At 44.2% G+C, this 16,370-nt stretch overlaps 1 protein-coding gene across 1 annotated transcript in view; it reads left to right on the forward strand.

Annotated features, from left to right (window-relative positions):
• Nucleotides 1-15,118: 15,118 nt before the first annotated feature.
• The window catches only part of EGLN3 (egl-9 family hypoxia inducible factor 3), a 29,014-nt gene continuing 27,762 nt past the window's right edge, over nt 15,119-16,370 (forward strand). The window contains exon 1 of the mRNA XM_039552640.1: nt 15,119-15,827. Within this exon, the coding sequence (XP_039408574.1) occupies nt 15,471-15,827 (357 nt within the window). The 5' untranslated portion in view covers nt 15,119-15,470. The remainder of the gene's footprint in view (nt 15,828-16,370) is intronic.

The raw sequence follows: 16,370 nt of genomic DNA on the forward strand, positions 1-16,370 counted from the left end.
CTCCTCATAATAGGGGGAGGTGAGGTTCAAACACTGGCTTTTGCTTTGTTTAAGCTATTAATTTATTTGTCTCATTCCTGAGCCAATCACCACCTGCATGGATGAAGGCTGAATAGGTAAGTACTTTCCTATTGTTAGATCAGCATATATGCTGCTGTAATGGGAAGGACTCTGGAAGTTTTTATGGCCAAGTGTGGAGAACGTGCCTGAGAGGAATAAAGCATAACTGCTTGTGAGTGCTGTGTTTTCAAGGCAGATGAACAATTTGGTGAATCTGGTTATTATATGAATGAAACACAATAAAATGAAAAACGCCGGGTGCATCATGTCCTTGGAGCTGTAGATTTTCAGCAAGAAAATGTAAGGGGAGACCAGAGTTCCCACAAGCACTCATTCCAAGTTCCCCATTGATTGTGGGTGCTATTTTCAGACATCCTCACCCACCTGCCAGGGAGATAACCAGGAGCTAGTTAGCAGGTTACTGGGAATGCCTCAGTACCATCAGCCTGGGGTGGAAAAGAGCATTAGGCAATTCAGGAAGCATTTGGCAGAGCTATTAGTAAGGACTTTTCCCTCCCCTAATCACCTAGTTGATATTCATGATACTAATCAAGATACAGCTGTCCCTGCTTGTCTCTCTTCCAGTCTGATGAAATGCAGTGCTCTCTTCCTGCTAAGGGAGACAAGTAGCAGGTGATCACAGAGGGTGTGGAGCTGCTCTGCAAAAAGTCAACAGGCAAGTGGATATGGCTTATAATATGGCTTAAGTTCAACAAGGAAAATACACGAGACTACCTCCCCTGTTTAGTTTTTGGTACATAAAATTTGTGAAGTTCACTTTCTGCATGTGGGTGTACTGCCATTTTGGGTGGTGATGGGGAATGCAGCACTAATTTGGGAGTAGGTGATCATGATATAAAAGTGATTGTAAGGCTGCACCCTGGTGCTTATCTCTACTCTATTGTTCATCTCCTATCTATTGTTATGGTTATCACCTACAATAAAAGGGCATTGATTTACAAAACACTTGAACTTTATTAACAAGACATTGTTGTAAGATGATGAAGTCAATTGAGAGTTCCACAGAAGTAGGAGGAGGTGACTTGATAGAGTGTGATGTATGTATTTGCTGTTGGCAGTGACTTGCATGTCTGGCTCTTACAGGTCTGGGCTTATATTTCCTGCTGTTGCCAGCGTATTCCCTACTGTAGATTTCAGTAGTTCTGTCTTGTGTTTCCTTGTCCAGATTGCATCCAGATGCATGTCTTTCAGTATTTTTTTGCCATTCCAGCTGGATGGCCATACTAGATTGGAGAAGAAATCCAGTTACTTACCACTGTCCTTGTGAAGCACTAGATACTGTAGGATTTACCACTTCTGTTGGTGTTTTGTTGGCCTCTGGACATAAGATTACAAAACATATGCTCACCACTCTTTTTTCCCCCCTCTCCTGTGGTTCCAATTCTGGTCAATTTCTTGACCAGAAATTTTTCAGAGGGGTAAGAACATGTATTTAAACCTTTATTAGAGTCTTGAAGCAAACACTCCATTTAAGGCCTTGGGTGTTGAGTATTTTTTTATTTACTGTGCAAGATCAGCATATTGTAAAACTCCTGGGAACACAGATCTAAGGGGACAGGGAAGGGTAAGCAGAAGTATTTAGTGAAGGATGTTAAACTATTCCAGACAGAATCCTTGAGGGAATATCTTTCAAGAAAATCCCTAAGTGGCAAGACACAAGCTGGGAAAATATTAACCCAATATATTTTACCGCCATCTGAGAAGAGCTGATGGAATAATACAAGGAACATCTTCCTTTCTTGCCACATTCAGTTTCCTCCTGTGTGCAGTGCTGACAAAACGTTAAGCGTCTGATGAAATAGTGCCTTTACATGAGTGCTAACAGGTTTCCATAGCTATAAATTACAGGGCTGAGTGTGGCTACCTTCAGTGAGTTGTTAGAGGCTTCTGCCAAGTGGCTTCTGTAGCTCCCTCCCCTCTCCCTCTCCAGTAGTGTGGTTCATCACCCTGTGTCTGCACTGGGGGATCAGAGCAGACCCCCAGTGGCTGAGAAGCTCCTTAGAGCACTGTAACCTTATCCAGTAGATGATGCCACTACTTCCCATGCCCTACATAAATACTGCCTTTGCAGTACTTCTATCGTGTGCTAAGACAGACAGAGTGTGACCTGAAACATGCATGGCACAATCCACTACTAAGTCTGTGTCTGAGCAAAACAGGGGGGGTTTCTGATGCACACACAAGACAAGTTTACTTATCTGTGACTGAGTTTATAGCAGAAAAAAAAATCCTGTTCTACTTAAAAACCATGTATATTATCTGGGAAATAATATAAGGGAATTTCTGTAAGCTCTCTTAGATGTTTTCTCCCTTATCTGCTTAAATGTGTGCACCACATTTCACACCACATGTAACATAGTAAGTGTGGTTTGTATGCATCTATCATATAATTTATTCCTCTACTTTTCTATATGATGGCATTATAGAAAATTAGTTTTGTCGTAAAAATACTATATAATACACGTCATGTGATTTAAATATTTTTCATTAATTGATTGAATCACATGCTTTTAAAAAGATCAACAAATTATTGTGTACTATATCACTGAGGTGAAAATCCTGCCCTCCCCAAGCACTGCCTTTTGCTCTTACATTCAGCTTTTGGCAATAATTAGCTGCCTTTAGGTGTTATGTGAGGGTAGAGGAGACCACTCATTGGAAATTACTGAACTACTATAAAAGACGATTTTAGTGAGTTTGAGGAAACTTATGATCTATTTTCATGAAAATCTTTGAGGTTTTGGAGGTTGTTTATTTGTTTTGGATAGTGGAGAATCAGAAAAAAAAATCTTGCCAGAGAGGAAATGGAAGATAATTTGAAAGCATGTGAATGAGATGGAAGAAAGATAGGATTCCCACATTTTCACTCATACCTGTTTTCATCAGCTGGGAAGGTAGGGACAGAGATGCTTACTCAAAATTCCAGTGCAGTAAACACATTACTTTGAATTCAAAGTTATTCTTCAGGAATTTGACAGAGAGTATGAGTACCAAATGTTTAGCTGAGTTTTGTTTCTTGTGGAGTAATAAAAGTTCAGGCATCTGAGTGAGATTTTGGGCTCTGTCTCTGTGTTAGGGCTGGACATTGACCAGTGCTGGGCTTTCAGTCAATTTATTGTACTTTGCCTTTCTGTCCAAGACAATCCATGACTTCCTCTCTGCACCTTATTGACCATGTAGTTCATGTTCATTGACAGGGAATAGAAATGGGAATGTAGCATCTCATAATATAAAAAGTCTTTTAATATCACTTTGTCTTTGAATTATGGATAGCAGCATGCAAAACATTTACCAGACACTTGACTGTGGGATGTGAGAAGACCTGACCTGAGATGGCTTTATCATTGTCAGTCACCATTTCCACTGCTCTGATGTGGCCCACTGGGAGGGGTTTGCATGACCAGAAAAGAGTGTGCCAAAGTGTCAGCAGGATGTATCAGTGCCAGGTAGATATGGGCAGGATGCACACACATTTCTACTAGAGTGAAGTAAATTCTCATAGCATAATTTCTGTGCTCAGATGAATAATTCTATTGTGATTGCATCACTTTCTTGGCCACGACCCTGCAAAGCAAACTTATTTTCCCTGACCTTTAAGGCCTTTTGAAAATCACTGTGGATCCCAGAGCATAAAATAGTATACAGTTTAGCTATTATACATCTAAATATACATGCACACAGAGGCCTAGATCTTATCTCTGTTCTTTGCTTCTTAGTGCATAGTTCATTTGCACTAAAATATGTGTTGGTGATACTAGACAGATTAATGGGACGATCCAGTTTTCTCTCTAAAATCAACCTATCCTTATCACAGATGGTGTATCTACTCCTGGTCACATATTTAATAATACACATACACTCAGCTTGTTGATGAAACAGCAGCTTAAAGTCTATCTTTAAAATGTTGATTTATCTTTTCTGTATTTCATGGGAAAGGCAGAAGTTTATAACAAAAATGCCAAGAAAAAAGATGACCATGAATCAATCCACTCTAGGATCAATACACTATAACCTATTGATAATCTGGCCTCTATAAAAGCAATAAATCTGCTAGAAGAAATCTTTTTTTTCCCCCCAAGACTTGACTGAGGTCACAGGCAAGATTTCAATGGACTTTTCATCAGGCAGTTTGTTCTTACTTATAAAGGCAGAGTAGCTCCTGGGATATAACAGGACCTTAAGAACACTCTCCTGGGACCGCAGGATAGACTCATGCCTAGATCAAGCCTAAGCAAATAGTGTAATCAACCTCTAAAATTAAAATGCAATGTAGCACATATCTCTTCAGGTGATTCCTCACCCCTGAGCTAGAGGGCATCCTCAGTAATTCCTAGTTAAGTATGGGTGCAGTTATTTGCCAAAACCCTTTCTTTGCAAAACATAAAACCTCTTTCTTCCTTAGGGAAGGGAGAAAAGGGAACAATTTTAAAGATGGGATTTTTTCTTCAGATCACACTATCTGATCATTCAGAGAACAGCAGTGCAGATAAGATCCCAGATGAAGTTTCCATTCACAACCACACAATGGGGAGACAAGTTTAGTCATGGGTATTCTCTGTTTATATTTCTTCCATACATCCAGAAAAATATATATTTTTCTCAGAAAATTGCTAAAGAATGAATCATGTAAAGGCTTATTTACCGTAGACATAAAGCCTTGAACTAGTGCCTGGCTGCTTCATGCTCTGGATATGGCAACTACCTGTATCTGCTCAAATTATTTTAATCTAGGTAAATCTCCACTGAAGATACTATCTACTCCTCTCTGGCTTGAGCACCTGCATTCCCAAAGGTGGTGTTGCTCTGTGATGTCCTGGCTTGACTTCCTTGAGGTTGATATTGGACCTCCATTAGGTTTTTGGCAGTAAATAGCTACTTACCCTCTGACTTGGAAATCCCCAGAAAGGCAATGAAGGAACTGCAAAGTGAGATTGATCTGTTTATTAAGTAAGAATGACATTTTGAACTGAGTCTAATTACTGCAATGTCTGTTCAGGAAAGGCAGCTCAAAAAATCCCTCATGAAAAAAAGATTTTGGTGACAAAATGTTCCTCTTCGAAGGAGAGATTATGGTCGCAATATCCAAGGGTTCTATTTGAACCTACTAGCATCCTGACATGCTAACATTTCATAGTCAAACAGACAGTGAAAAACCCATTAACATCAACTTCTATGGAGGAATGATGAAAAACATGAATTAAAGTCAATCTACTCTGACAATAAATTAGGAGTAACTGGATCCTTGCTTTGAGTTGTTGGAACACTGGCTTGTCTACAAAATCAATGCTTTAGATATATATGAATGAAATAAATGGTCAACTCCTTTAGTTATGATATTTTTCACTCCTTTTGCTTTTATAATGAATTAAGCAAGATAGTCATTACACAAGACCTTTCTCCATTAAATCCCCTAATCTATCACTTAAGTCACCATCTTGTGCTTGTAAGACAAATTCCTTTTAAGTTTTCCTATAGGACACAAAAATAATTTCAACTCTTATGAAAAAAGATATGGACAGTATTTTTTCCACAATACTTCTAATTCCTTTAAGAGTCTTTTTTATGCACTACATGAAGGCTTGAATTTTCTTTTCTGCATTGCCTTTAGAAAGTTTTGCTGAGGGGAAATACTACTGTCTAGTTGGAAACAGCAAGGTATGTTTGAAAAGGCAGGTTTTAATTACAAGTATTGGTTTTTTCACTGAGTTGCAAGTGATTTGTGAAAGTGATGTCATTTGGCCAGCAAAGAGAGCTGGAGCCCCATGTCAGAGATGGTAAAGCCTTGTGCATACTGTTCAAACACCAGGACAAGGACTTTGAGGTTTAAGAGGAAAAGCATAGCATTTGGCTAACATGAGCTGAAAGCTGTGCAACTGTGATCAATAACTACGCAGACTTCTGCTGTTAACTCTTAATTTATGAAAATCACCCAATAGCACTGATTTTTGTTGCTATTACGGGGCTGGGTAGTTTGCTATCAGCGCTTGAGGCAGAAAAAAATTATAATAAGAAAAAATTGCTTATCAGAAAATCAAATGTGTGAACAAGAGGTAGCCACCCACAAGATCCTCAGAAATGCATGAATGTCAAGATTTTAGTTCAATTTTATTTACAAAAAAAAAGAAACTCATATTTTAAATAGATCAAAGCCTATGCCATGCCATGAGGGCATTTAGAACTATGTACAGGACAAACTAACTGCAGTTTTGTTATAAGGCAGGCACTGCAACTATTTATATGTATAAATTATCAATTTTATAACTTTATATGAATGTGTATTTTACATTTTATGCAGACAAAGTAAAACTTAGTCACTAATGCTCAGAGTAACATCTGGCAAATGTCCTACAAAATAGATGAGTTTTATTAGAAAAATTAATTTAAGAGAGGAAAACAAATCTTTTGGGTAAATTTTATTAGCAAGCCATTCAAAAGAGAATTTATGGAACAGTATTTTCATGGTTCTGTATTTGGAGGAAAAATTGCTTTAATTAGGTATGGTAAGTGATCAATTTTGCATGCTATGATTAGGAAGACAGCTCTAGTAATTATATATAGGGTAAGATGTCCAAGTCCTTGAACATCTGCTCCTAATCATCAAACTTACTATATAGAAAAAGCTTACATTTTTATTAATTTTGTATGACAGAAACTCAAATCCAAAATATTTTATTGTAATCTTTATGTAAAAATACTAATTCTATTTTTAATAGAATGATTATGCCTTTTATTTTATGGGGTTTATTCTCTTTCTGATGCAAAAAAAGTCTATATATTAGTATAAAGCACCTATACTTGTAAGATAGGAATAAAAGGGTAGAAACACACTGCTTTAATTATCTTAAGTAGTCTAGAAACATTTTAACTTCTCACTCAGGCACTTTAAAAAAATCTTGGTTTCTGTTTGTTTGTTTAACTTGTATCACATCTTAATCTAAAGACAAAGTGGAGGACCATAATTCTTGAGAGATAAGGCATGAGAGTTAAAATGTACGCTGACTAAGCTGCTTCAAAATTTTCCACTAGTAGGTAAGGACTTCCTAAATAAAAAGGCAAGAAGATGAAATAAGATAAAGCAAAATCACACTCCCCCACATTGAAGACTATTTTTGTGTTCATATTGATCTGAAACAGGTAAGAAGAATCAGAATTCTGATTTTCTTTCCTTATAAGGTTTTTTGTTGTCTCTGATTCAGCAATTTAAAAAAATAAAAAAACCCCCCAAACCACACACACACAAAACATCAAAAGAGAAAAGTCAACAACAACCCAACCCAAACAGCTCTACTATCTTACTGACATTTCAGTAACTGCTGAAAGTCAACCGTAATTTTTCTTGCCAGAGAGTTCTTAGAAATTCAACTTGCCCGTACTGACAGTTGCACAGTGGAGACTTTAATTATAAAACCCAGATAATAAATGACTACTCATTCATTAACTAATAGAACAGGAAAAGTGGAAAGCCTGATCCCTAAAATTTTCCATCTTCAAATATCCTCTTGTTTTGATTTTTGTTTACATCACATACTTATTTCTTGTTCTCCTTGGAAGCTGTGGGAAAACTAGAAATGTGAAAACTCAACAACTGCAAACCAGCAGGGAAGATAATTTTAACACTTTATTTCTGGCCTTCATCTACATTAATGATCCGTTAATGTCTTTGAGAAAGAAAAGACATAAAAAAGATTTTGAGATCTGGTTTTATCAGTAGAAATCTTTTTAATATTGAGAACTTTGATTTCTGGTCTGTCAAAATTTATGTTTCTCACTGTTATATTTCTCTGGCTTGAAATCCTTGGCAATGCAGTTAACACATCTATGGCTCCACTATTCTGATCAAAGGATTGTGGATTATTGTTTTCCTGGACAGATTCTCTATTTTTTTACAATGCACTATTTGGGGCAGACTTATTTCTCTGTCACCGGGATTTACTGTTTAATTCCAGAAACACTAAGATTCACTTGGGAGGAAGGAGTATGGTTTCTGAAGAGGAACATCTACTTAAAAAGCAAGTAACTTTTAAGTTAATCATCTTGCTATCTATGGTAATTTTCTATTTTATTTCAAACATAACTACTTGCATTGGATATAGTTCTTAACTGATCACTCCAAATCAGAAAGGTAAGACAAACCTCTCTAAATATGGAAATATACATATGGATATCTGCACACTCAGATTCCTACAAAGATGTTAACAATTTAAAATTCATTGAAATGTTGTTTTACAAAAATATACTCTCAAAATTTGTTTTCCCTTCTTTGTGCTATTTACTTACCACGTTACTTGTTTACATAATAAAAGTCTCAATAGTTGCCTTTTTTCCCCTCATAGCCATACTTAATTCCAAGTTCTTGATAGTATGATACTTGATAGCCATAAAATTAACTGTCTAGTGCAATATTGTCAGACTGTGCATTAATTGCATTTACTAAACAACTTCTCTCTCCTTGCATTCTGCTCACTTGCTAACTCCCTTCAGGACAGTTTGAAACACCCCACGGCTCCTCAAGCGGCTAACAACATGCCACAAGCATCCATTGCTCTACAAGACATGCACCACAGGCCAGTAAAAGCTGCAAGTTTAAGATTTGGCATTCCTCAGGAGCTGCTGGAACAAGGTAGGAGCACTTAATCCTATCAGGAACCTGGAAATCTCACTTCCCAAAGAGCCATTTTTACACCTAGACTGCTTTAGGAAAACTTTGATAAAACAGTTGATTGTGGCTGACAGCTAGCTGAGCTCCCTTAACCATAACAACACTTATAGTGTTGTTTTTTTCCAAGACAAGGATTTGGAAGATACTGGTGCATCAGATACTCAGCCCACTACAAACAAGGCAATCTTTGGCAGATGTTTAGACTAGTCAAAGCCTACCTGGGAGTTTTATCACACATTAACTCTGGAATCTCGTGCAGGCTGGATGGCTGGAAAGGAAGGGAAGATAGCAATGACAGCTGAGCTATCATATATGATAGAATGCCGTGGGTTGAAAGGCACCTTAAATATTGTCAAGTTCCAAACACCCTGTCCTGGGCAAGGATGCCACCCACTAAAGCAGCTTGCTCAGTGCCCCATCCAACCTAGCCTTGAACACTTCCAGGAATGGGCCATCCACAACTTCTCTGAGCAACCTGTTCCAGTGCCTCACCACCCTCACAGTAAAGAATTTCCTCCTAACATCCAATCTAAATCTCTTCTCTTTTAGTTTCAGTCATTCCCCCTTGTTCTATCACTGTCTGCCCATTTAAAAAGTTCCTCTCTTTTAAAAGCCCTTGTTAAGTACTGGAAAGCCACAGTGAGGTCTCCCTAGAGCCTTCTCCCAGCTCTCTCAGCCTGTCTTCGTAAGAGAGGTGCTCCAGCCCCCTGATCATCTTCGTGCCCCTCCTCTGGGCCTGCTCTAAGAGGTCCATGTACATCTTGTGCTAAAGACTCCAGATCTGGACCCAGCACTGCTTGTAGGGTCTCATGAGGGCGGAGTTGAGGGGCAGAGTCACCTCCCTCAACTGCTGGCCACTCCTCTTTTGATGCAGCCCAGGATATGGTTGGCCTTAAAGGCTGTTAGTGTACACTGTTGGCTCATGTCCAGCTTTTTAACCACAACAAAACCCCAAGTCCCTCTCCGCAAAGCTGCTCTCAATGAGTTCTTCTCACAGTCTGTACTCACATTTGGGATTGCCCTGACCTAGGTACAGTACCTTGCACCTGGACTTGATATTCTCATGAAGTTCTCATGGGACCGCTTCTCAAGTTTGTCCAGATTTCCCTGGGTGGTACTCCTTCCTTCTGTTGTGTCAACTGCACTGTTTTGTGTCATCTGCAAACATGCTGGGGGTGCACTCCATCCCACTGTCTATGTCATCATTAAAGACATGAAAGAACACTGGTCCCAAGGCACAGCCCTGAGGGACATCACTCATTACTGGCTTCCACTTGGACATACAGCCATTGACTACATCTCTCCATCCATCCATCCATCCATCCATCCATCCATCCATCCATCCATCCATCCATCCATCCATTTCTTTATCCACTGAATTGTCCACCCTTCAGATCTGTATATCTCCAATTTAAAGATAAGGATGTTGTGTGGGACCCTTTTGCAGGCCTTACAGAAGCCTGGGTAAATTACATCGGTTGGTCTTCCCATGTCAACTGTTACAGTCATTCAACCACAGGTCACCATGTTAGTCAGGCATGATTTGCCCTTAGTGAAGCTGTCTTGGATCACCTCCTTGTCTTGCATGTGCCTTAACATTGCTGCCATGAGGATCTACTCCATGATTTTACCAGGCACAGAGGTGAAACTCACCTGTCTGTAGTACCCTGAGTATTCCTTTCTCCATATTTTAAAAATAGAAGTAGTATTTCCCTTTTTCCGGTCAACAGGGACTTCATCTGACAGTCATAACTTTTCAAATATGGGGAGTAGTTTCGCAACAAGCCCCACCAGTTCCCTCAGGACTCCTGGATGCATCTCATCAAGCCCCATAGACTTGTGCCTATTCAGGGTCATCATGGGGGCTCAAACCTGCTCTTCACTTATAGTGGGAGGGACTTTGCTCCCCAACCCCCAGCTAGAGGCTCAGGGACTGAGAGATGGGGGAAGTCTGGCTGCCAGTGAAGATTTTGGCAAAGAACTGGTTAAGTACCTCAGCCAGACAGCTGGTGTTCCTTCTTGTTTATCAAATTGTTCATTCCTGCCCAAAGGGGTCAGTCCCAATGGTTCCCATCCTTCCAGCGCATCTCACTGGACCTAAGATAATTTAACTCCCCAAATGACTCTTTATTTTTTTGCTCAGGATTGCTTTTCTGCCACCTTAGCAAAGGAGCTCAGCCATCAAGGAGTCCAAAGTGTGCCAAAGCAAGTGCAAAGAGAGGTGTGGGGGGAAAAGGTGCTGAACGAGTTGTTGTATCAGCTCAAGCCATGGCATGTACCTTTGCCCTCATGCCTGCTTTCAGTATGACATAATATTAAGGGTGCTGACAAAGGAGCTCTGTCAAGTCTCGTGGCTGCAGTCAGAGGAGACACCACACCAAAACACGGCTGCTCTGCCAGGAGTTGATATCTACACAGCAGGCAAAGGAACAGTACAGCTGCTGATGTCTCAGCTATTTCTGTGTAAAACTAGTGAAGGTGGATGTAAGGCTCTGGACTTAGCACTTTTGAAGAGGATGAGGCAGAAACTCACATTCTCTTCTGCCAGCACTGCAGAGGAGAGGTTGAAACCTGCAGCAGAGGGATGGGAAGGGCAGGTGGGGTTAATGACCTCTTAAGACATCATGGCAAGGTGTGCTAGCATTGGTGTGTCATCGCTGTACAAACACTACCTGCCCCTTGGCCAGGGGGGTTGTATAACCATATCAACACTGTCAGAAAAGTACCTTCTGTAGGCAGAACTTCAATTATTTTCTTACTAGATCATGAGACATCAGCTCTACAAATCATGCTGTGAGGTATTAAAAGTACTATTTTTCAGTTTCTCACTGATATAAAGAATATTCTTCCCTTCTTCCCTTTCTCTTGCTGGGGCCTTTGCAATTCAGCCCTTGGCACTGAACTAGTCTGGCTTTCCAGCAGGAAAAATCTGAAAAGAAGACTCAAAATGTTTAAAACTCTCTGCTCTAAAAACGTGTGAAGCAGTTCATCTGTAAATTCTGTTGTCAAAAAAAAAAAAAAAAAAAAAGCATTAGCATATAACAAATACCCAGGCTTGACTGACACCAATTATTCTAATCCTCTAAAACAAATCTCCTTAAAATCATCCTGCCAGCATACTAATGTCCTGTTTTAGTCTATTGAACTCTAATATGTGCCATACTGGCTGTGAAAGCAGCAGATACGCAGGACTCAAAAGTTTTGAAAATTAGATGAAATGGAAAATAAGAAAACACGGAATTAGTCTTAGAAGCAAAAATAAAATTTTCTACATTGTAAGGATAAACAGGGCTTTACATGGCAGAGGGATTGCTCATATATAACTGAATGGTGTAGGATTTTTAATTAAAATGTGGTGACACCTTTCATGCCTGTGATACACAGCACTGTAAACAAACTTTATGCATGTCCAAAAGTGCAGGTGACATTGTGAATTGCCTGATTTCACACCTTCATGCCTTTATTTGTGCCCTGTGCAACACTTACATTGTACATGCTATATGACAGCTTTGTTTGGGGAGCAGTGGAGTGGTCACAAGAAGTACTATGAAAGGTTCAATGTCTGGTCCTGTTCCAGCACTTTTATTCCTCTGGGTAGTTCTCATACACTGTAGTATACACTGAGGACTGCTTTGCCTTTTTATTGGCAAGTTCACGGCTTAGCTTGGGAATTACTACACTTGCAGTCCAGCATCTCTCGACTCAGCTTTGGTACCTCTAAGGGGAATGAGAGAGCTCTTGCAGAGTGTCTGTGGGCTAGGCAGGAATTTGTCCTTTGTCGGTGATGATCAAGGTGATGTGTGATAGAGACTGTGATTGCTTAGGTTACAAACTCGTTCCAGTATAATGATGGAAGGAATACTGTTTCTGGGCACAGTCTGTATGCATGGAGAGTTTCTAACCTAAGAAATCATAATCTCTATCACACACCATCATTATTATCGTGCAAGGGGCATTATCATCATCAAGGGGCAAAGAGATGAAGTAAAATAGCACCAGTAAATAAAAATAAATAAAATCGCTACTCTTGGGGTTTGTTTCTCCTGATGTCTTACCTTCACATGGAACAGCAATGCATCTGACTGGTACTGCAAATGCTAGTATGAAAAGCACATCGTGCTTCAAGGGACAAAGCACATTGCCCACCAGAAAACCTGATTTGCCAACAAAGGGCAGCAAACGCCCTCCCAAGGAAGACATGACATCAATGCTTGAGGAATAAAAGTATTTACAACTCTATGAACATCACTCTGTAAGTGAGGCTGTGGACTCAGTTTTCTAAGACAAATCTCTAACTAGGGTGACTTTTTCTGATGCAGATCTGTCTAACTTGTAATTTCAAACTTTCAAAAGGAGAGAAATAAAACTGTAATGACCAACTTCAGCTACTGCCAGAAGACATCCCTCCTAGCCCTTGACTTGTCAAAGTGGCATCATTACCCTTGACAGAAAGGCTAGGAGTTCAGGGTCTACAAATACTTGATTCTGGTACAGGACTGTATGCTTGCATGTGTGTGTAAACAAGAAAAGGGAAGAAATCAAAGGGTTTTTAGCACATAATGGCTATTACATAATAAAAATGTGTGATCAGTACAAGTAATGCATTGATAGTATTTCCTAATGTATCCAAATTTCATAACATTGAGATTTTGCAGTTGAACTAATCTTGCGTCCCTTGCTGATTATGACAACTGCTCTTAACCTACCATACATTACTGATTTTTCAGATAAGCATTAAGGGATTAATAAGATTCAGAATTGTATCTTATTAATTATAACCCCACTTTAATGTGAAGAGTGTACCTAAATCAAATAAGGTCGACAGTCCATATCTCACCACATATGAGTTTATCTGATGTAATATTGCTTGGGTCTCGACAGAGCTGTCAGGCAATACATTTAGAGGATTAGACCTGTGCTTATTGCTATGCACTGAGGGGTAGATGCTACTGGATTCAAGGAGAACAAACGTGGAATACGTGACCCGCTCCTGCATACGCCGGGACCTGGAGTTTGCAGCTCGAGCAGCATCAGCAACACAGACTGCTTGTAATCCCGTCAGGAGTCGCGACGTGAAAGGGAAGAAAAGAACCAGCACAGATTTTGCCTTTTTTGGGGGTGAAATGTGCCGGGTTCCAGCTGAAGGCATGTCAGTCCCGCGGCGTACCCTGCCGCTGTGCCGGGCGCTGAGCGGGCTCCGCGGGGCACGTCCCTCACGGGCACGGAACACACGGACCCGCGTCCTGCGGGCTCCCGGGCGGCAGCTCAGCCCGCGCTGCCGTGGTGGAGGTGCGGAGAGTGTGTCTATGTGTGAGCATGTGTGTGCGGGCTCCGCGGGGCCGCTGGGACAGTACAGGTGGCCGCCGAGCAGGATGGGTGCCCTCGGCACACGGACGGCTGCGGGGCTGTGTGGCGTGTGATACCGCTAACTTCACAGACACCGACTCAGGCACGGCCGCTCCGTCCCGCCCGGCTTGGCCGCAGGCAGCACTTCTCCCCAATGTGACTTTGCTTTGCTTTTGGTTTCTGTGGAGGCTTCTCTTGTTTGTTTAGCAAATCCCGGGCACGTTGCGTGTGTGAGCGGAGCTGAGCGGTTGTCTGGTTTCCACTTCTCAGGAGGTATTTTACGTGAAAGCATGCTGCTCGGTGGGAACAGACCCAACAGCGACCGCGGGACCGTCCTTCGTGGCCGGCCGGTGTAGGGACAGTGTTACCGGTAAGGGGTCACGCGGGGGAAAGGCGAGTTTCGGTTTGGAACGAAGTTTGTCGCGGTTTGACTGCAGCTGTCCCGGCGTGGCACGAAACCGCCGACGGTCCGTGAGGTGTTTCCTGCTACCAGAGCCAAGCAACCTGGCAGGCCCTTTGGGATAAATAATTCAGGGAAGAGATATTTTGCTATATAAACCTTTTATAAAGCAGTGCATTCCTCGCCGAGAAAAGCTGTATCTGCCGCCTAATGCAACAGTTCCGTCTGATGCTGAAACTGCCGCTGCGGGAGGCGGAGGTAAGAGGCGGCCGGAGAGCATTGGCAAACTTCACTTGGACTAGTTCAAGAGCTGCGGGGCAGGGCGAGGCGAGGCGCGGTGCCCCCGCCGCGGCTGCGGGCGGCTCGGCGGGGCCTGGCGGGGGTCGCAGCCGACATGCCAGGGGAGAATTCCTCAATGGCGCTGCCCACGCCCACCCCGGGGATGGGCGGTGCGCGCGGGACCGCGGGCCACGCCCCCCCGCGCACGTGTGGGAGCCTCGCCGCGCGCTCCCCGCGGCCCGGCCCCGCCCCGCCCCACGCGATTGGCTGCCTGCGCCGCCGCGGGCGGGGAGTGGGCGGGGCGATCGCGCCGCGCCGGGCGGCTCCACCCACGTGCGGGCGGCGCGAGCACACATCCCGCACGTAGCCGGCGTATTAATCAGCGCGGGGCCATCTGCCGCCCTCCTCACCGCGGGCGGGGGCTGCCCGCGCCCTTCCCGCACGCCCCGGGGCGGTCCCGGGCACTGCTGGGGCGCCAGCGGCGGTAGCAGCAGCGCAGGGCTTCGGCAGCACCGCCGCTCCCGCAGCGCCGGGCCGCGGTGCGTAGCCGAGTCCGCCGCGGCGAAAGTTTTATCTCGCTTTGCCTGGCCCCGCGCCGCGGCGGAGCCCCTGCCCGGCTCGGCCTGGAGCGGACGGCGGCCCGACGGGCATCGCCTCCCGACGCGGGCGCCGGCAGAGCAGCGGCGCGGCCGTCCCCGGCGCGCCATGCCGCTGGGGCACATCATGAGGCTGGACCTGGAGAGAATCGCCCTGGAGTACGTCGTGCCCTGCTTGCACGACATCGGCTTCTGCTACCTGGACAACTTCTTGGGGGAGGTGGTTGGGGACTGCGTGCTGGAGCGGGTGAAGCGGATGCACCGCGACGGGGAACTGGCCGACGGGCAGCTGGCTGGCCCCAGCCGCGGTGTCGCCAAGCGGCACCTCCGCGGCGACCAGATCAAGTGGATCGGAGGCACGGAGGAGGGCTGCGAGGCCATCAACTTTCTCCTCACGCTGATAGACCGGCTGGTGATGTACTGCGGGAGCCGGCTCGGCAAGTACTACGTGAAAGAGCGATCCAAGGTAAGGGTCCGCGGGGCCCCGACCTCCTGTCCGCCCGCCGGCACCGGCTCCCAGGCGGCCCGACCCGCCTCGCGGCTGCCGGCGGGCCCTGCCGGAAACTTTCCACGGGCGCTCGCCCGTGTGGCGTTCGCGCTGTCGGCGGGTGCCTGTGGCTCGGGCAGCCCCGCGGGGCTGTCCCGCAGCACCGCCCCGGGTGGCGGAGGCGCCGTGCGCTGCCTGAGGGACTCCCGTGACGGCAGCCGCTCTCCAGCCCTTGCCGCCGCCGGCGGCCGGGTGCGGGGCCACTGCGGGTCTCTCGCCCCGCCGGTGCCAGCGCGCTCCGGGACGGCTCTTCGCGGCTCCCCTTGTTGGGTTTTCGCCGGGCTCTTTGGCTGCCGGACCCCGGCCAGTCCTTTGCTTTTTCCCCTCTGTGACACCGGCCATCACTTCGCAGTCGTCCCAGGGGCTTCTCGCGGTGGGGCTGGAGTCGGCTGCATCCCGATGCTGCTTGCGCGCACCCGAGGTGCGGACAGGGTGGACCTGTGCGGGGCGTACCCCACCGCC

This window comes from Corvus cornix, chromosome 5 (genome assembly GCF_000738735.6).
Source record: "Corvus cornix cornix isolate S_Up_H32 chromosome 5, ASM73873v5, whole genome shotgun sequence".
Classification (NCBI taxonomy): domain Eukaryota; kingdom Metazoa; phylum Chordata; class Aves; order Passeriformes; family Corvidae; genus Corvus; species Corvus cornix.